The following is a 19,165-nucleotide window of genomic DNA, read 5'->3' as shown; positions in this document are numbered from 1 at the left end:
CTCAAAGCAAATTTGTATGAGTCTTACTATTATATGGCGCTATACTATTTGGTTTATTTAGAGAGAAAGAAACTGCCGTATTTTTCAGCATTGGCAGAAAAGCTTGTACACATTAAGTGATAATATTAATTAAGCTTCGATCTTTTTGGTGTTTTTTTTTAGAGAAATGCTAAGGACAAACTCTCAAACACACTCTTTCAACACACTCCAATAATATGTTGACACATCATCCCCATCCTTTGTTTAATTAACCGACAACCTAATATGAAATTGAAATGTATTAAAAATTGGGGTGAGGTGGCTTCCTATTATTGGAGTGTGTTGAAAGAGTGTGTTTGAGAGTTTGTCCTTAGCATTTCTCTTTTTTTTAAAACATATTATTAAAAGCAATGCCGCACAAGAAGAATGACCAATCCACTAAAAGAAAGGTACAACATGCACCATATATAAACGACAACCTACACTCAACAAATAAGTGTGCGAATTACCGTGTATAGTTTTTTTTTTAATTTGTGTATAGTTTATTTTGATCAACGTTCATTTTTCGGTTTCATTTTATCAAGAATTGAAATATTTTAACTTAAATAATCAAAATTAACCTACAACTATTCAAAACGACGGTCGTTAAATAAAAGATAATTGAAAAAAAATAGTAACTTATGTCGTTAAATAGAAAATAATTGAGAAAAAACAGAACTTATCAAAGCCTGGTTTCGATCCAGGGACCTGTGGGTTATGGGCCCACCACGCTTCCGCTGCGCCACTTTGATAATTTGTTTTTAATATGTGAACATAATATTTACATCAACATTCTTTTACACAACATCTAAAGCATTTATTGCAACAAGTCTTGGAATTCAGAGGTTGATTTTTTTAAAATTTCTGGCATTTGGGTTTGGTCTTTTATGATTTAACTCTATCAAAAGTTTGTAGGTTTTTGATGAGTTAGGTTTGGTCCCATGATCCTTAATAACTTCAGCTTCGAGACTAATTTCAAAATCTTAACATGAAAATATTGATGTCTTTGTTAAATATATTTACCATGCTTTTAAATTAAGAAAAGCTTTTGTGCCAAAATAAATAAATTAATAAAAGCTTTGAGTTATTGTAACGAGTTCAAATTCTATGAATACAACATAGGGCTAGTTACAATGATAAGCGATAACTTGGCAACACAATTTATTGATCATGGATCGAAGTCAATGTTCAATAGTTGCTGCACGAGAGAGTTTGGTAAAGCATGGGGGCTGATCAAACCATTAAATAGTATCTTGGGAATCAAACTATTGTGTGAATGTGTCTATCATATGATTTGTTTGAGATCTGCGTGAGAAAATTCGGTAAATTACTAAAGTAGAGGCTGATTAACTATTAAATGGTATTTTGGAAATCGAACTATTGTGTGAATGTATAGATTGTGTAGTAACATTTTGTGAGTGATAGAAAGTTACTAAGTTCATTAGTGAGTGTGACTAAGCTCAACATTATATAAGAGAATAGTCTCTGTGAAAATTAGGTTAAGACCTAATTTGTTACATTTTAGAGAGAAGAGGCAAAGAGAGAGGAGTAGAGAAAAAGAGAAAGAAAGAAGAGTTTCAAGAGAAATGGAGATCTAGCTTGGGGAAAGCTCAAGAGGGAGAGTAGAATGAAGATTAAGTTAGCTTTTGAAGGTTAATGTAAGAGGAAAGTTTATATTCACCATTTAGAGATTATGAGTGATAGAGTGGTTATGGGTCATGTTTTATCATGTGATTTGCATGAATTTGGTGTTATGTTAAGGTGATTTTCGTGTTAATTGATTATGCTAATTATGTGTATGATGACCTTTGTGAATTTAAGTTGTCTATGTGCTTAAACTCATACTTGATGATATAGAAAAGTTGTTCTTAAGATTTTGGCTTAAATGAGTGAAAATCACGATGATTATTGTTGAATGTTGTCGAATTCATGATGAATGTTCTTGATAATGGTAGGAGTGAGATGGTTGGTGGATCTTGTAAGATGGCTGGTCGATATGGTAGGAATGATGAGGCAATCCCAGAGGCTTTCATTGCGGTGGCTCAGGTATTGCTCAGGCCCAGGCTCACGGGCATGGTCAATAGGACCAGGGTGAGGGAGAGGAGCGAAGGTTGGATCGTTTCAAGAGAAACCATCCTCCAGCATTCAAGGGCCGGCATGATCTGGAGGGAGCGCAGACTTGGCTGCAAGGTGTTGATCGGATTTTTTTTCGTGCTAAGGTTACTAGTGATGATCATAAAGTGAGGTTGGAGTCACGCACATGCTAGCGGAGGAGGCTGAGTATTGGTGGGATAATGATAAGAGAAGATTAGAGGTTGGTGGTGATGTGGTATCTTGGGAGAGATTAAAGGAGGAATTCTTGAGAAAGTATTTTCCAGCCGATCTGAGGAACAAGAAGGAAGTGGAGTTCTTACAGCTTAAGCAAGGGAGCATGTCGGTTGCGGAGTTGTCTAGGTTTTGTCCTTATATCAATGTTGAAGATGCTATGGTGTCCAAGTGTGTTAAGTTTGAGAGTGGATTGCGCCCTGAGACCTACCAGCATGTGTGCTTTCATGAGATTGGTGATTTTGATACTTTGGTGAACATCCTGATGAAGTAGAGAATGCTAAGGTTAATTACTACAAGCCGGTGAATGATAAGAAAGGAAAAAGTCATTATCATGAGAAGCCTTATGGCAAGGATAAAGAAAAGTAAAAAATCTTTCAGCTCTTTTGGACTGAATTTTTCTTTTAAAAAATACTCTCAATTTTAGCAAATAGATAAAAATAAATTTAAATATTAAAAAAATAACAAACACGATGTGAATATATATATATATATATATATATATATATATATATATATATATATATATATATATATATAGGAATAGGATCAAATAACATCAAGGTGTCAAATTAAATTTTGACACCAAATCTCAACCTTTTGTTTTATTTTATTTTTTTTGATCTTAACTCAACCTTTTATTTTATTTGATCTAAAGATTTATAATTAGTCACTTAATCCTCATGTGACATGAGAATCTGAACTTGCTTTCTAAAGAATAATATTTCAACTTTCCTAATTTATTCCCTATTTTCTCGGGTCTCTCTCCCCCTCTCTCATTTAGCTTTAAAAAATACGGTAAACCTTTGCCATTATATACATATATTTCAAGTTCATAATACAAAATATTCTCTAAAAAAAAAGTTCATAATACAATATCACTAGAAACACATGAATCCTACGATATATGAATGCATGGAGTACATATAACATCTCAAACAATGCTTCTTGCTGCAACCCAAATTTCATATCCTTGCATCCATTGAAATGTATTTTAATTTCTGAAATAAATAGGAGAAGAAATTTCCTCAAGCATGTCATGTGAATAAGTGCATATGTAAATATATTTTTTATGACAGGTGATTAACGATATAAAAGCAAAGGTAGCAGTCAATAATTACTCATTAGGAAGGTTTTTTTAAATAGACATGAATTAGGAAAACCTGAAGGTTGAAGAAGACACAAAATTGGAAATAATAATAATCACGTGAGCTACATAAATGAATTAATATAAGTCATTGTTCAAATACTAATAAATGGTTGAGATTTGATGTCAAGATTAATTTGACACATTGGTGTCATTTGATCATATATATATATATATATATATATATATATATATATATATATATATAAATGATTTTTTTTTCCTTTATCATTTAAAAAGTGTAACAAATTAGATGAGTATATTTATTACTTTTTCATTGTCTCAATTATACCCTTAAACAACATTTTATATAATAAAGATCGGTGTTGATATCATTAAAAAAAAAAAGATTATATTTTTTTTGTTATATTGTTAGTGTCACTGAAATAAATAATCTTGATTAGTTTGGTAAGTTATAACTTGAAAGTAATAAACATTTATATATTTAGTTTTAATCCAAATCAAAATTTAATAAAAAAACACCGTTAATAATTTTCATACGTTAGTGAAATAAAAAGAGAGAAAAGACGGGCACGAGATTGCCCGTCTTTTCGCTAGTTTATTAAAAAAGGGACTATGATATATTTCACATGCTCGTCTTTCTGCTCTTTTTATTGCACCAACGTTTAAAAATTATGAATCGTATTTTTTTTATAAAATTTTGATTTTGATTAAAATAAAAAATATGAATGTTTGTTACTTTCAAGTTATAACAAACCAAACTAACTATGATTATCTATTTCAATGACACCAACAATATAACAAAAAAATATAATATAATTTTTTTTTAATGTCACCAACAACAATATTTATTATAAAAAAAAAAAAAATTGTTTAAAGGCATAATTGAGATAATTAAAAAGTAAGTATAAATATACTCATTTAGTTTGTTGCACTTTTTAAATGATAAAGGAAAATAAAACAGACATATGTATATTTATAACGTGTGTGTTACATTTTTTTAATATCTAAATTTATCTATTTGTTACATGTGTTATTTGTATTCAAAATTGAGGACATTTTTTAAAAGAAAAATCCAGCTCAAAAGAGCTAAAAGGGAGTGTTTTCTTTATATATAGTATAGATATTATAATAAAATATAAGGGGTAGAAATGGATTTTAAATGAAATAATAAGGACAAATATGTAAGAAAAGTAAGAAGATATAAGCTATAAGCTCAAACGCTACTTGAAATAGCATTTGAAAAATAAGCAATAAGCTTATGAAATAAGCTATAAGGTCGTTGTAGATGGATTGTTACCAAACAGAATTTTTTCGGCAGATGAGCTTATAAGCTATAAGCTACCTTTTTGGTCTTGACAAACTAATGATGTTCACGGTGCTGTGTGGTTCGGTTTTGAGACTAAAAGTCATCCGAACCGCGAGATAAATAAGTATGCGGTTTGATTTAGTTCAGTTGACTTTTAAAATAATATCCGAACCAAACCAACCAAAAGAATGCGGTTTGGATTTGGATCATTTGGTGCAATTTCTTTACACAATAATTTTTTTTCAATGTTAAAATCAAATTAAAAAGCTAAAACGCAACATATTTTCAGCAATGTTTTTAATTTGGGTTAATAGGTCTTTACCCCCCTGTATTATAGGGCACTTTTTGTTTTGCCCCTTGTAATTTTTTTTTTAGATTCTGTCCTTGTAAAATAAAGATTCTTCAGGATTTCCCCCCGAGCCCTTTGAGTCAACATAATCTCTGACGTGGCAACTACGTGGTTTTTTTTTTATTGCCACGCGTGAAAAACATTATACATGTCATTAATAATTAAAAAAATATGAAAAATTATTTTTCAAAAATTATTAAAAAATGAATTAATTAGGAGAAAAATAATTTGTTTTTAAATTTAGAAAAAAATTACAACAAAAGCTCAAATTTAATATATTTCAAATTTTTTGAAATCTTTTAAAATAATAAAGAAAAATATTCTAAAATATTCAAATATAAATTAAAATTAAAAAAACTTCGAAAAATATTATATTATCTAATTGTTTTATTTTGAAAATTAAGTTCCAAAATTTATTTTAAAATATTCCTAATTTCGAAGAAAAAAAATTCATTTTTTAATTTCGAAAAAGATTTCATAAAAATTATATTCAGAATTTAAAAAATCTTCAAAATTTCGTAAAATCTGAATTCTGGAACAAGATTTTATAAAAAAAATTTAAAAAAAAAACTAATCTTTTTTAAATTTTAAGTTTTTAAAAAAATTTTGAAGTTAAGAGTTTAGAAATTTAAATAAAATCAATTTTTTTCAGATTATATAATTTGAATTTAAAAACATTTATATCTAGATTTTTAGTAATTAAAATATTTTCCAAAATTTTTATTTTTTGTAAAAAAAAATTAAAAAACTTTTTTATTGCGAAAAAAATCTGAATTTTTTTTATTTAGAAAATTAAATTCCACATTTTTTAAATATCTTCTTAATTTCGAAAAAGATATGATTTTTTTTCTATTTTTTAAAATTTTGGAAAAAAATCTAATATTTTCAGATTTTTTGTTTTTTAAATTTTTTTAAATATAAATGACGTGTAAAATATTTTTTGCGCGTGGCAAGCAAAAAAAATTAAAATTAAAAAGGAAAAGCCACCTAAGTGCCACATCAAAGATTCTGCTAAGTCAATGGACTTAGGGGGTAATCGTGAAGAATCTTCATTTTACAAGGACGGAATCTAAAAAAATAGTTTTACAGGGGGCAAAACCAAAAGTGTCATATATTACAGGGGGGTAAAGACTTATTAACCCTTTTAATTTCATCCAACATTACAATTTTATTTTCATCCAGCAATGTCCCTAACAACGTAGACCAAATTAAAACGTGGGCAAAAAGAAATTCTATCTTGTAAGAAATACAAAAGACTAAAAATTTAATCATTCTCTAAGAGTTCAAGTAGCATATAAATACATTTTTGATAGGAAAAAACAACGAAGAAACTTAACAAGAGAAAAAATATAACATTTTATTAAAGTTTCCATTGAATTTATATGAGTATTGGTCTACGTGATATATATTTAATTAGTGTTTTTCTTATATCGCGGTTTGGTTTGGTTTGGTCGGTTGATAAAATCAAAACCGCAAACCGAACCAAACTATGCGATTGAGTAAAAAAATGATTCAAATACATTTGAACTAAATGCGGTTTTTTCCGGTTTCAGTTTGAATTGATTCCAATTGCAGTTTTCTTTTGGATTGGTTCGGTTTTGAACACTTCTATGCCAAACAGAGCCTTGATCTATATCAACTTCTTAACCATTTCATGTTCATCTTGAGGTCTACTTATTTTCAGGATTCACTTTTTAAAAAGCCGCAAAACTAGTGCCCTCATACCACATTGTTTTCACCTCCTGACGTAAGATGCTTTTATTACAGCAACGTCATTGAATTTAGTTATTCAATATTAGATATACCAAGTCTTACTCAAATATCTACATAAATGAATGCTCAACCGACAATTACGATATTGTTAAACTAGACACATTGATCTGATTTCAAAATCTAATTCTCTCAAATGTGAGTTGTAGTGATGATTTAGGGTGGTGCTCTCTCTTAGGTTACTAGTTAGCATTACCCACTCAGCAGTTTTAGTGATGATTGTAACTTTGTCTACATACCACAATAAAAATTTGGTTAATTTCATCTATATCTACTTCTTAACCTCTTCAGTGTTCATCGCGTGGTTCACTCTTTTTCTGGCTTTGCTTTTTTAAAAAGCCGTAAACACAGTGTCTGCATTCCACATTGTTTTCACCAACATAAAAAAGCCGTAAACCTAGTGTCGTCATTCTGCATTCTTTTCACCGACAGACGTCAGATCCGTTTACTACGGCAAAGCCATTGAATCTGTTTATTTATTTATTCAATATAAATATGTCAAGTCTTGCTAAGATATCTACACAAATGAATTACATATCTATTGTGTTAACTAAATTGTTCAACCGACAATCCAATATTGCTAAGCTAAACACCTTCACCTGACCTCAAAATCGAGATCTCTCAATTGTGTGAGTGAGTTTCATATATGCTTGTAACTTCATCTACCAACAAAAATAAAAATTTGGTCATTAAATCTAATTTTAATTATTTTCAAAATCTAATATTTTATTAGCATATTTTTCTTTCAATATCATAAATATCATTATATGCTGTCAAATGGTGGCTCCTCCAAATATTCTTGCACCAGAAGATTTATAGTCTCTCTCTATATATCTCTCTATTTATATATTATGTATCTATCTATTTGCCTCTCCTCATGTTAGTTACAAATTCCTTTTCTTTTCTCATTTAAATTAAGGTAGTGAGTGGAATAACCAAAGAAGAAGAAAGAGATAGAAAAGCAAAACAAGAGAGAGAGAGAGAGAGACACAAACATAAACATAAACATAAAACATAAGAGGATGAAAAACACATCCTCTGTTTTCATTCCAAATTTTCATTGAAACATTTTTGTTTGGTATTTTTTTTTTGCACATGCCCATTATTTTTTCTACATCTAAATCTTCATATGGTAAATTTTCTCATCTGGGTTTGATTCAATTCTCATCGATCTCTTGTAAAGTTTCCGAATTTTTGAATTTTTTTCTGATCTAGTTAATTTTTTGTTTTTTTGATGAGATTAGTTCTTTTGATTGATGCTGGGAAGATCCGATGCTCTTAGATCGAATTTGACAAAACCCACTTCTTGTTTGATCGAAGCAACAACTGGGTTGTGTCTGAATTTTCAGATAAGGTTTGTTTTTGTTTCATAGATTCTTTTGATGTACATTTTCTGATCGGTTTACAGATGCTTTTGTTTTTGTAAAGATTGAATTTTGTGTAGATTGATGTTGGTTATGATGCATTTAGAATCTTAGATTGATTCCTTAACTGGAATTATGATCATCATTGATTGATTTCGATGCGTTTAATGATTTCTGATTTGTTTTTGGTTATTTGGTTTGGTTAGAGATGAGAATTATGAGTCATGGTTTGAGTTTTTGTTGAATCTCGATATCGAATTTGGTAACTGATGGTTAATAACTTGTTATGATTGGAAATTGACACAGATGGAATCGGATCTCGGAAAGCTCTTCATTGGAGGAATATCTTGGGACACTGACGAGGAACGTCTCAAAGAGTATTTTGCAACATATGGGGAGGTAATTGAGGCTGTGATCATGCGAGATCGCGCAACAGGACGTGCTCGTGGTTTTGGTTTTGTTGTCTTTTCTGATCCCGCCGTTGCTGAGAGAGTCATTATCGATAAGCACATAATTGATGGCCGCACAGTGAGTTGCTTTATTTGTAGACTTATGTTTGGCATTTTGTTGATACTATTTGTTTTGCTTTGCAGCAATCGAGTCTTTGATTTTATACTTTTGTTGGTGATCAAATTATCGTTTTCACTTTTGACTCTATAGAATTGAAGTCATAATACTTGATTTTTGATCTACATTGGATCAGATTTGACTTTTTTCTGTTTATTTTATAAGAAACTGAAATGCCTTGCAGATTTTTGATTGATATCCTGGTGAATTTTCAGGTTGAAGCAAAGAAAGCTGTTCCTAGGGACGATCAGCAGAATATAAACAGACAGACTGGTAGTGTCCAAGGATCACCTGGTCCTGGACGTACAAAGAAGATTTTTGTTGGAGGCTTGCCATCAACAATCACCGAAAGCGATTTCAAGATGTATTTTGATCAGTTTGGTACAATTACTGATGTTGTAGTTATGTATGATCACAATACACAGAGGCCAAGAGGTTTCGGATTCATCACATATGATTCAGAAGAAGCGGTGGACAGAGTTCTTTACAAAACTTTTCATGAACTCAATGGAAAGATGGTTGAAGTCAAGAGAGCAGTTCCGAAAGAACTTTCCCCTGGTCCCACCCGTAGCCCCTTGATAGGATATAACAACTATAGTTTGAACAGTAGGGCTAGTAGCTACCTAAACAATTATGGTCAAGGTTATAGTATGAGTCCAATAGGAGGATTTGGAGTCAGAATGGATGGTAGGTTTAGTCCACTTACTGGTGGTAGAACTGGTTTTACTCCTTTTGGTAACACCGGTTATGGAATGGGTATGAACTTGGAGTCAGGATTGAGCCCAAACTTTGGAGGGAACTCTAACTTTGGGAACAATTTAGGGTATGGTCGGATATTTAGTCCTTTCTATAGTGGAAACTCAAGCAGATATGCTACTCCGATAGGCTATAACGGAGGTAATGGGCGAGGTGATTCTCTTATGAACTCGACTTCTAGGAATGTTTGGGGAAATGGGGGACTGAGCAATGCTAATAACCCGGTTAGCCCTGGTGCGTTCTTGGGATCTGGAGGTGGAGCTTTCGGTGTTTCAATTGGAAATAGCGGCACTAACTGGGGTGCTGCCATTCAGGGTCAGGGTGGAGGCGCTGCTTCTGGCTATGCTACTGGGAATAATGTTTATGAAGGTGGAGATAGCAGCTTTGGATTAGGGGGAGTAGGATATGGAAGAAACAGCAATGCAGTTGCGAATCCATCCTCTACATTTAATGCATCAGCTGGTGGTTATGATGGATCCTATGGTGACTTATACCGCAGTGGCAGCGGTTCAGTTTACAATGACTCTGCTTGGAGGTCTGCTACTTCTGAGATAGATGGTTCTGGCTCATTCAGTTATGGTCTTGGTGGTATTGCATCTGATGATCCTGTGAAGACTTCCGAGGGTTATATTGGAAGCTACAATGTTGCTAGTAGACAACCTAATAGAGGTTAGATATTTCGCTACATAATCAGATTTTTGTTATTAAGTTTTGTTGATTTTCTATGGTGGTTTTTATGTTTCAGAATATGAATTATTCTGAATGAACTTGAAAAGAGAATCTGTATTTTACTAGTTTTCTTTAACATCTGTCTTTAAGATCAGCGTATCTTGAATTGCGATATATTGATAATGATAAAGGCACATTCGAAGCTTTGTTAATTTTTTTATAAGCTATGTAGCGTAGACACTTCCGATTGAAGGCATGTCTGTTGTCTAAAACTTGTCGGTGTCCGACACCGACACAACGCCAACATGTGTTTACATTCAGTTGCTCTCTAAAATACTTGTAGGTATCCTACACTTACACGATGCCAAAAGATGTGGGTATATCCATTCACTTCCATTTTGTTAAATTATTGCACGTGTCTATGTATCTGACTATCAATGTCACTATCATGTTTGTTGTCGCTATTTGTGTTAGTACTTCATAGCTTATACCGGAGTACTTGTTTCCTGACTTCTATTATGCATATCTTAACTTTTTATCTTTAGATTCTTGTTAGCTTTCTCATGAATGTTTACTGGAATCCAAGTATAATTATTGCTTTCGACTTCCTATAATCATGCATAGGATCTTGATTATTTTATAATGTGATTTTATTCGTTAGTTTATATTAACTTGAAAGATGCTTAAATGTCCTCGTGAGCTTAACTCAGTTGGTATGGACAAATGCATAATATATGCACGGTCCGGGGTTCGAACCCCGGCCACCACCAAAACAAAGAATGATGCTTAAATGTGGACAATCTCTACCATGATGAATGTGAACTGTTGTAGTGCCATGAACGAGGGGCTGAGAGATTAGATTTTTGTCTATTTTCTCTTATAATGTATCATAATTTATATGATCTAATTTAATCATTACACATTATCATGAATGAGCTTCTTGTTGATTAATGATTACCATATTGCCTATTATATTACAAAACAGTTATCTGTTTAGCATATATGTTTTTGTGATGTTCATAATCAAGTTTGAGTTTAATAACTAACTAAACACGATTGAATTAAATAGGTTTCTTAGAGATCCAATCATTATCTTACCACATTCTTAAAAAAAATCACAATATGACTTGATACTGAAACATGATTAGACATTCATATGAAATGCATTTACCAATCCTAATTTTATCGCATGTTACTCATTTTCTTTTATTAAATTCACTTGTTTCAGGCATCGCTGCTTAGGAGATATGTAATTTGGATATGTAATGGTAGCAGTAGATCAATGGAAAACTGGTTACAAGTAATGAGGTATTGTGAATTCATACATCTCCATCGCTTTGAGAGATATATCAGCTCACAAGGAAATTTGGCATATAATAGCTAACGGTGTTCTTTCATTTGAAGTATACATATTCAAAAACAAACAAAGCAGTTACAAGTGATTTTGTGTAAGGCGTGGTTTTTTCCCCGTTTTTTCGGTCCTTTTTTTCAGTTTTCAAGATTTAGATTACTTTCATGGATGTCAATTGAGGTGTAAAATCATATCGCGGGATAGACTAAGGAAGATTTATTCCATGATAGTGTAATAGTACATCTCCGGCGAGGCATGTTGCGTCGTTGCTTTAGTTTGTTTGATGAATGATAGAGTAATTGTTAATTTTGGAATTTCTTGTTTCTTTTAGCCAAAGGTGTTTGATTTTGCCACCTTTTTATTTTTATGGTATATGTAAACTTTGGTCAAAATTGTAAGTGAGATTCAGTTTGATTTATATATCATCAAGTGTGATAAAACATGAGTGGGATTCCTATATAAGGTCCCCATCAAATAATCAAGTTTCTAAATAGTTTTATTAATTTTTGTTGCACTTTTGCTATACAACTTTTATATTACTACTATTTATGTCATGATTTTCAACTTTAGTCAACAATTCTCACTTCTTCTGTTTGTTTGTCTGTTGAAACTGTTTTGTGAAAGTAACTTTGTTTGCATGATGTTTAAATATATTGAACAAAGTATGATTGATTGAACTCAAAATAGAAAGTTTAGACTTAAATATGTCTTTGTTCTTGTAATATTTGTTTGGCCCATTAAATTTTAGAAATTTTTTATTTTGGTCCTGATTAATTAAATTAATGTGTCATGTATTTATTGAGAAAAGTTATTTTTCAAATTTTTATGAAATAAATTGGCACAATTTTCTATATATAATTTCTATTTGTGGTGTATTAACATGTGCCCTATTAGCATTTCCCTTTTCATATAAACTAAAATGAATTTCAATAAGATGTTCTCAAGAGTTTACGGAAATAAGCTGAAAATTGCTTTTGGACATATCATAAGCCGTTTTCATAGTATGCACAAAATATATATTTGAGCTATAATTTCCATAAGCTATAAGTTATAGGGACTGAAAAATTGGAAACAAAATTCATATTTGAGCAAACTTTATGGTTATTAATCTTCTACTTGTTGCTTTCATGTGATTCCATCCTTCTAATAAGATTTCAGATTTGGATCTTAAAATGAACAAACTTACGTGTGGCTATGATTTTATCTTATCTTTAAGTGGATTAGAATTTGTCGTTACAGCATCACGTTACAATTTTGTACTAGAGCAGTTTTTCTGGTTGAGAGACTTTATTTGTTTTTTAAAGAGGTTGGGTCTATGTTAATTTGTTAAATTATGAGATTGAATTTATTTTTCTTTTGAGGAAAAATTATGAGATTGATATTAGTTTGATTTCTTCTACTTTACTAAATAAATTCAATTCTTAAGTTAAGCACAATAGTCTTACAGATTGATCGTTTTCTGCTAAAATGATTATTAAAATATGTTTTTCAAAGTAATGTTTGTAATTTATGATTTTTCTACTAAAAAGGGAATGTGATAATTCTATTTTTAATTAATTTATTGCATTATTCAAAAATCAGTTTTTGTTTCCGGGGAATTAATTATTTCTTAGGGAGAGTGTAATGCTGACATGTAAGCATTTTTAAAGTGTATGTTAATTAATATTAATATTAATACTGAATAGGATATTAATTATTTCTTGCAGCCGAGGCCACGTTGTCAGCCAGTCTCATAATTCATTTTGATGTTCCCGACTGTATCGACGCTATTAATATAATTGAAATGATACACACATGTTGTGCTAACCGGTGCTTCTAGGGTATTGGTCAAGCATACTATAAAAGGGAATTATTACCATAAAAGAAAACTGTTTTTGACTTTATTATCAATTAATTACACAATTTCAATACAATAACTACTATATAATTTCCTTTTTCATATCCTTAACTAGTGCCCGGAAACTAAAAGAAAAAGGATATAGAATGTTGATATAGGAGGAAGACTCATTTTATATAATATTATATTAATGTTGCATCAATACATAAATTTTTTTATTTGATTGTTTGATTGAAATTTTATTTCATTATAAAAAATTTGATAAATCATAAAATTATTCAATATATTATTGTGGTCATCAAAATTAATATCTTAAATACTTTTAGTATATAAAGTTAATCTTGATGCACTCCCTAATGTAACAAATAATTTAAGATTTATTAAAAAAATTATATAGACGATCTATATAAACTTTCAATCTAACGATCAAATATAAAAAATATGTGTTGAATAAAACTCTAGTAAGTGGTATAATATTGTTGTAATGTTACATCAATATAATTTGATCTCTCCTCTTGATATAGATATAGATAATATATCGTAGGTTGTTAATTAACCATAAATTTATTTATTTTGATAAGGAACCATAAATATATTGAAATAGATTGGTTCTCTAATTTGCTTAGTTGTAACCTAACTTAATTGTATGGTGAAAAAGTTAAAATAAATATATTGACACAAACAACCAAGTCCTTTGAGCACAAGAAATGCCAGATAAAGACGATGGAACAAGATTAGCATCACATCAAATATCCTGAGAAACACAAAACAAAAAAGAAACCACAAAATAAGTTGAGCACTAAACATATTAGAGGATTAAGCCATGAAAAATGGTAGTCAAAAGCGAAGGAAGCATACTTAGTGTTTAAGCACCAAAAAGATTGTAACTTAATTTTGTCTAGTAAATGTTGCAAAGTTTCCTCTGTATGCTTGAAAATTCTTGAATTTCTTTCTTTCCATATATCCCAAACACTTGAGAGCCAGATTAACTGCAGAACTACACTTAATTTTTCTTAGAATTCTCCTGAGCATCCAAATTGAAGTAAATGATCTGAAATACACATCGAAGTAAATGTGACAAGACTTAACCAGTGAGAAACATAAGACCAAATTTTCCCAAAAAAGACACACTTTAAAAACAATGATTTCATATCCTCCTGATTACTACAACCTCTCACACACAGTTGCTCACCATTCCGAAGAACGCCTCGCCTTACTAAATTGTCTCTTGTAGGAATACAATTTACGAAGCATTCTCCAAGAAAAAAAAGACATACTTCTAAAAGAGCCGCTTTATGATAGATAATATTGTTACTAATCATAGTAATTTCAGTCATATAGTGTGGTTAAAGGTGGTTCCGTTAAAGGTATCTTTGTTTGTTTGGCGACTGCTACTTAATCGACTTCCTACCAGGGATAATTTACTGAGAAGGGATGTGTTGCCCATTGATGAGCAGCTTTGTACAGGAGGATGTGAGAGTAATGAGGATAGAGATCATTTGTTTGTTTGTTGTGATTTTTTCAGTAGCATTTGGTATGTGATTTGCGATTGGTTAGGGATTTCTTCGGCATTTTCTCAAAATTTAATTGCGCATCTAAATCAGTTTTGCGGCTCGGGAGGTTTCTCTAAAAATATGTGCTTACTGTTCAAGATGTTACGGTTAGCGGTTGTTTCCATTATTTGAAAAGAGAGAAATAGGTGTACTTTCCAACATAAGAAGGAGCATATTTTTTTCCATGTGTGAGCAAGTTAAGTTTCTTGTGTTTTGGTGGTTTAAATCGAAGTTTGTTTTATTCGATTTTGACTACAATTTCTTGAGGCAAAAGCCTATGTTTTGCCTAACTTTTGTGACTTAACTCCTTTTTGCTCATTGTTTTTGTTTTGTTTCTCTTTTTCGGGTTTGTAATTTGGATCTTTAAGTCTTCCTTAGCACACTGGTGACATGTCATCTTACGTTATTCTTAGCATTTTTTCAGTCATTTTCAGTAGGTTTTACCAGCAAAATAGAGGAGTATTAGAGCAATTGACTATGATTTTGGGACATTTGTAATGTTTTCTATATTTAAGTCTGTAATTCTGTTCTTCCTAAAACATAGAAATTTTAGGATGTTTTTGATGTAATTCACGAAGAAATCATGTATATCGGCAAAGCAAGATATCCAAAGATTTGTTAAGTTCTTGGGAAGATGAAGAATGAAGATTTAAGAGACCTCAAAAGACTTTACAAAAGGAGGAATTCTGCTCCCAAATTCCAAGACATCTTACATAGAAGCAAACACTTAAAAGGCAAAGACACATGAACTTTTAAGCATCACACATGCTCAAAAGCGCCCCTGCGAATAGGAGGGGGCGCCAGGTGCCCAGAACTCACAACTGTTGCAACTGATGCATGGATTGAGGCACCATGCGCCTGACTTCACAAACACATGCACTTGGCGCCTGTTCCTTGCGGCCCAAGGCGTTGTGTTGTGAATTTTTGTGGAAGAAAGCCCGTGTTTTTAGCCCAAAATCATGTGGAAACTTTCCCTATAAATACCGCCTTCCTCATTCATTATTTCTCGTTCAGAAATGAGGCAGTTCAACAGGAAGGCGGTCACTAGGAGCTTCTAGTAGGAGTTTCTCTCTCCTCTCTCCAAGTTTTTCTAGGGTAAGTTTTATTTCTTTTGTAATTTGTTTTAGTTATGATGGGTAAGTAAATTTTTTAGGCTAGGGTTCTAAGATGAACCTCTATTTTATTTGTTGGATAATTATTTAATTTAAAGTCGTTTATTTAATTATTTTCTGTTCACTATTTAGTTTTACTGCAGTGCGTAATATTTGTCTCATGTGGAGCGCAACCCTGACTTAGGCACTTAGGTAGTGACAGTGCCTAATATTGATATTTATATTTTGATATTTATATAAGTCTAACCAAGATGTAACTAATTAATAACTAGCGAAAGAAAGAAAGTGAGTGGACCCTAGTAGTGAGTACATAGGAGGTGACATAACTAATATTGAGTAAAATCTGTTGAAACCAGGATGTAACTAATTAGTAATTAAGGAAACAATTGACTTCACGACTTAAATCAGCTCAGTAACTCCATTCTCCTCTCACCTTGGTGAGGTAGACACTGATAGGGCTACCCGTTTGTAGAACTACTGAGAGGAAAAGTGTGCTATGTACTTCATAGATGGGTAAACCTTTAGGAACATTGACCATCATAACTTTGTAAATTTAGGAACGCCAATTTAAATCTAAGTTTCAATTACCCCTAACGGAGTAAGACCCCACACGTAAGGATCACCATGTGATGAGCAGGTGCAACTCAACAGGCGGAGGGATAGATCGAAATCAACCGAGAGAGTAAGACCCCGCACGTAAGGATCATCATACGACCAGCAGATGCAACTTGATAAACCGATTAGGTTATCACGTACCGATGGACTCATCACTTAGATAGTCAACTTAGAATAACTGAACGTGAATTGACTGTTAATTAATTCCAATAAATGAATAGGGAAGATCTTAACCGCTCCTAACATTCTGCAACCAAACAAGTATCTTTGTTTTGTTGCAAACAGATTAACTTTGCAACTCTATTATATTATTTTGTTCCCAAATAAGTAACGTAAGTTATTTGGACGAAATAACAATACATGTGAATACGATACTTGGTAAACGATTTGGTACACTTGCCTAATCCGACTATCACACGTCTTGTGCTGGATGACTTTTTTGTTGTGGTAATAGTAATCACTACTAACATTATATTTTTTAGATACATGTAAATACCAAATTCATCTTCCCGCCATGTTAGCCTTCAATACATTAGAATTTAACAAGGCACAAGACTCCCTTCCTTCAAAAAAACAAGGCACGACACTCCCTCATCTCTTCCTCCCAAGCTAGTAACCTCCTCCTCCTCTTCTTTTCAAACAAATGGTATCACATTTAATCCAAGTAATTTTTCTATCCTCACGACCCTCCTGCCAAACAAAAAAAAACTTATGTATTGAAAATTTTCCATGTTAGTTTTGTCCAACTATGAAGTCTGTATACTTAAAGAAAATAATAATTTATTCACATCAGAGTTGATATTTCACAGATATATATTTTAGAAGTACCAAGGTTACTTTTAAAAAAAATAAATTAAGTATGGTGCTAATCATTTATAAGATACTTTACAGATACATATTTTAAAAATTAAAGGAAATTAAAAAAATGTGAGACAAAGTTGTGAGAATGCAATGGAGATGTAAATGATTTCATTCAAGATGACACTTGTCTTTCTGAATCAATATAATCGTCTCTTGATGAATTGAACCTAAAAGACAAGTTTTTATTTTATTTTATAGATGATGGTAATGAGAAAAAAGACATTTAATCAGTGAACATTGTACACTACAGTTTTTGAGTTATATCAATAATGTTTTTGTTGATATCTTAACATAAAACATGAGGATATAAATATATTATGATTTATAAGAAAATCCTACACCTTGTTTTGATCACAAATATTATTTTTAGCAAATTGTGATCGGCATTATATACTAATGAAATGCATACATATATCGTGTATTATACATGTATTTTTCAAGAGGTGTCATCTTAATGATTAAAACTTGTCTTTACAACGTGAATCTCACCTCATACATGGCTATTAGTGGCTTTTTTAAGGCTGGTCATTAGTGACTTTGTTATTAATAAAGAAAATTCTCTTCCTTTTTTTTCTAAAAAAAATTTACTATAAATTTTTATTAGTATATCTTAACCGTATTAAATCTTGAATTTCAAAATTCGCATAAAAGTTTTCACAGTTGTCTAGTATGTCAACGCCATAAAATGCTTAGCTAGGTTCCTTCTAAAAAAAATGCTTAGCTAGGAGAATGGATGATTGGAGCATCATAATCTTTTACAATAAAATCTATAATTAGTCAATTACTGTGAATTATTTGATTGCCTATAAACTTTAGATTATAATGAAAGATTAATTCTAAATTGTATTTTTTAAGGGGATCAATTCTTTATTGTTATTTTTAATTAATTTATAGCTAAATGATTATAAACTTATGCTAAAAAACATTTAAAAGATGGACCCTGATGCTGTTTGCAATCTTACTGGTTCACATCACAGCCCACAGACAAGTTGAGACTGTCATCTCAAGGGCCCCTTTGCAATTACAATTGAAAGTGATTCAAGGGCACCTCTACAAAAAAATTATATAATGGTTATTGCTACAAATAGAAAAAACGGTTAGATATTCTTCGGCTCTCTCAATTTGTCATCATGACATGGTCTGTATCCCAATGACATGGTCCTAACAAGAGCATCATGTTTGCTGATGCTACATTTGAACATTAAAAATACATATTTATACGCCGGTTTAGTTTCTCCATTCACTATGTATGATTTGGACTGTGAAATTCGAAAGGATCGTTTAGTTTGATGCCCTTTGCTACATGGAGTTGATGGTACATGGACTCCCGTCGGTGTTGACGGACGGTCCAATCACCGCATTGAAGATCTTTTATTAGTTTTAGGATTAATTAGAGGAGGATCCACTTGTGATGTGTTTTTTCCTTTTGAGGTCGACCTACAATTTTGTGTGGATTTATTGGGTTACGTTTATGCTCCCACGTTTTTTCTTTTATATGTATTTTTCTTATTTTTTTTAATAATATTATATATGAGCAATTGACAAAAGATTATAATAGGGTACCAACTTAGTTGAACAGTATTCTTTTTGATATCATTTTA

General features: G+C 31.4%; 1 protein-coding gene across 1 annotated transcript; it reads left to right on the top strand.

Moving 5' to 3' along the window:
* The first annotated feature begins 7,710 nt into the window (after positions 1–7,710).
* LOC11438007 (heterogeneous nuclear ribonucleoprotein 1) lies at positions 7,711–12,089 on the top strand. The gene is made up of 5 exons (XM_003600203.4): positions 7,711–8,011; positions 8,124–8,233; positions 8,550–8,771; positions 9,026–10,235; positions 11,464–12,089. The coding sequence occupies exons 3-5, from the start codon at positions 8,550–8,552 to the stop codon at positions 11,475–11,477; spliced, it is 1,446 nt and encodes a 481-aa protein (XP_003600251.1). The 5' UTR covers positions 7,711–8,011; positions 8,124–8,233; the 3' UTR covers positions 11,478–12,089.
* Positions 12,090–19,165: the final 7,076 nt, after the last annotated feature.

The sequence above is a fragment of the Medicago truncatula genome, chromosome 3 (assembly GCF_003473485.1).
Source record: "Medicago truncatula cultivar Jemalong A17 chromosome 3, MtrunA17r5.0-ANR, whole genome shotgun sequence".
Lineage (NCBI taxonomy): Eukaryota > Viridiplantae > Streptophyta > Magnoliopsida > Fabales > Fabaceae > Medicago > Medicago truncatula.
This window is presented reverse-complemented; position numbering and strand designations above follow the sequence as displayed.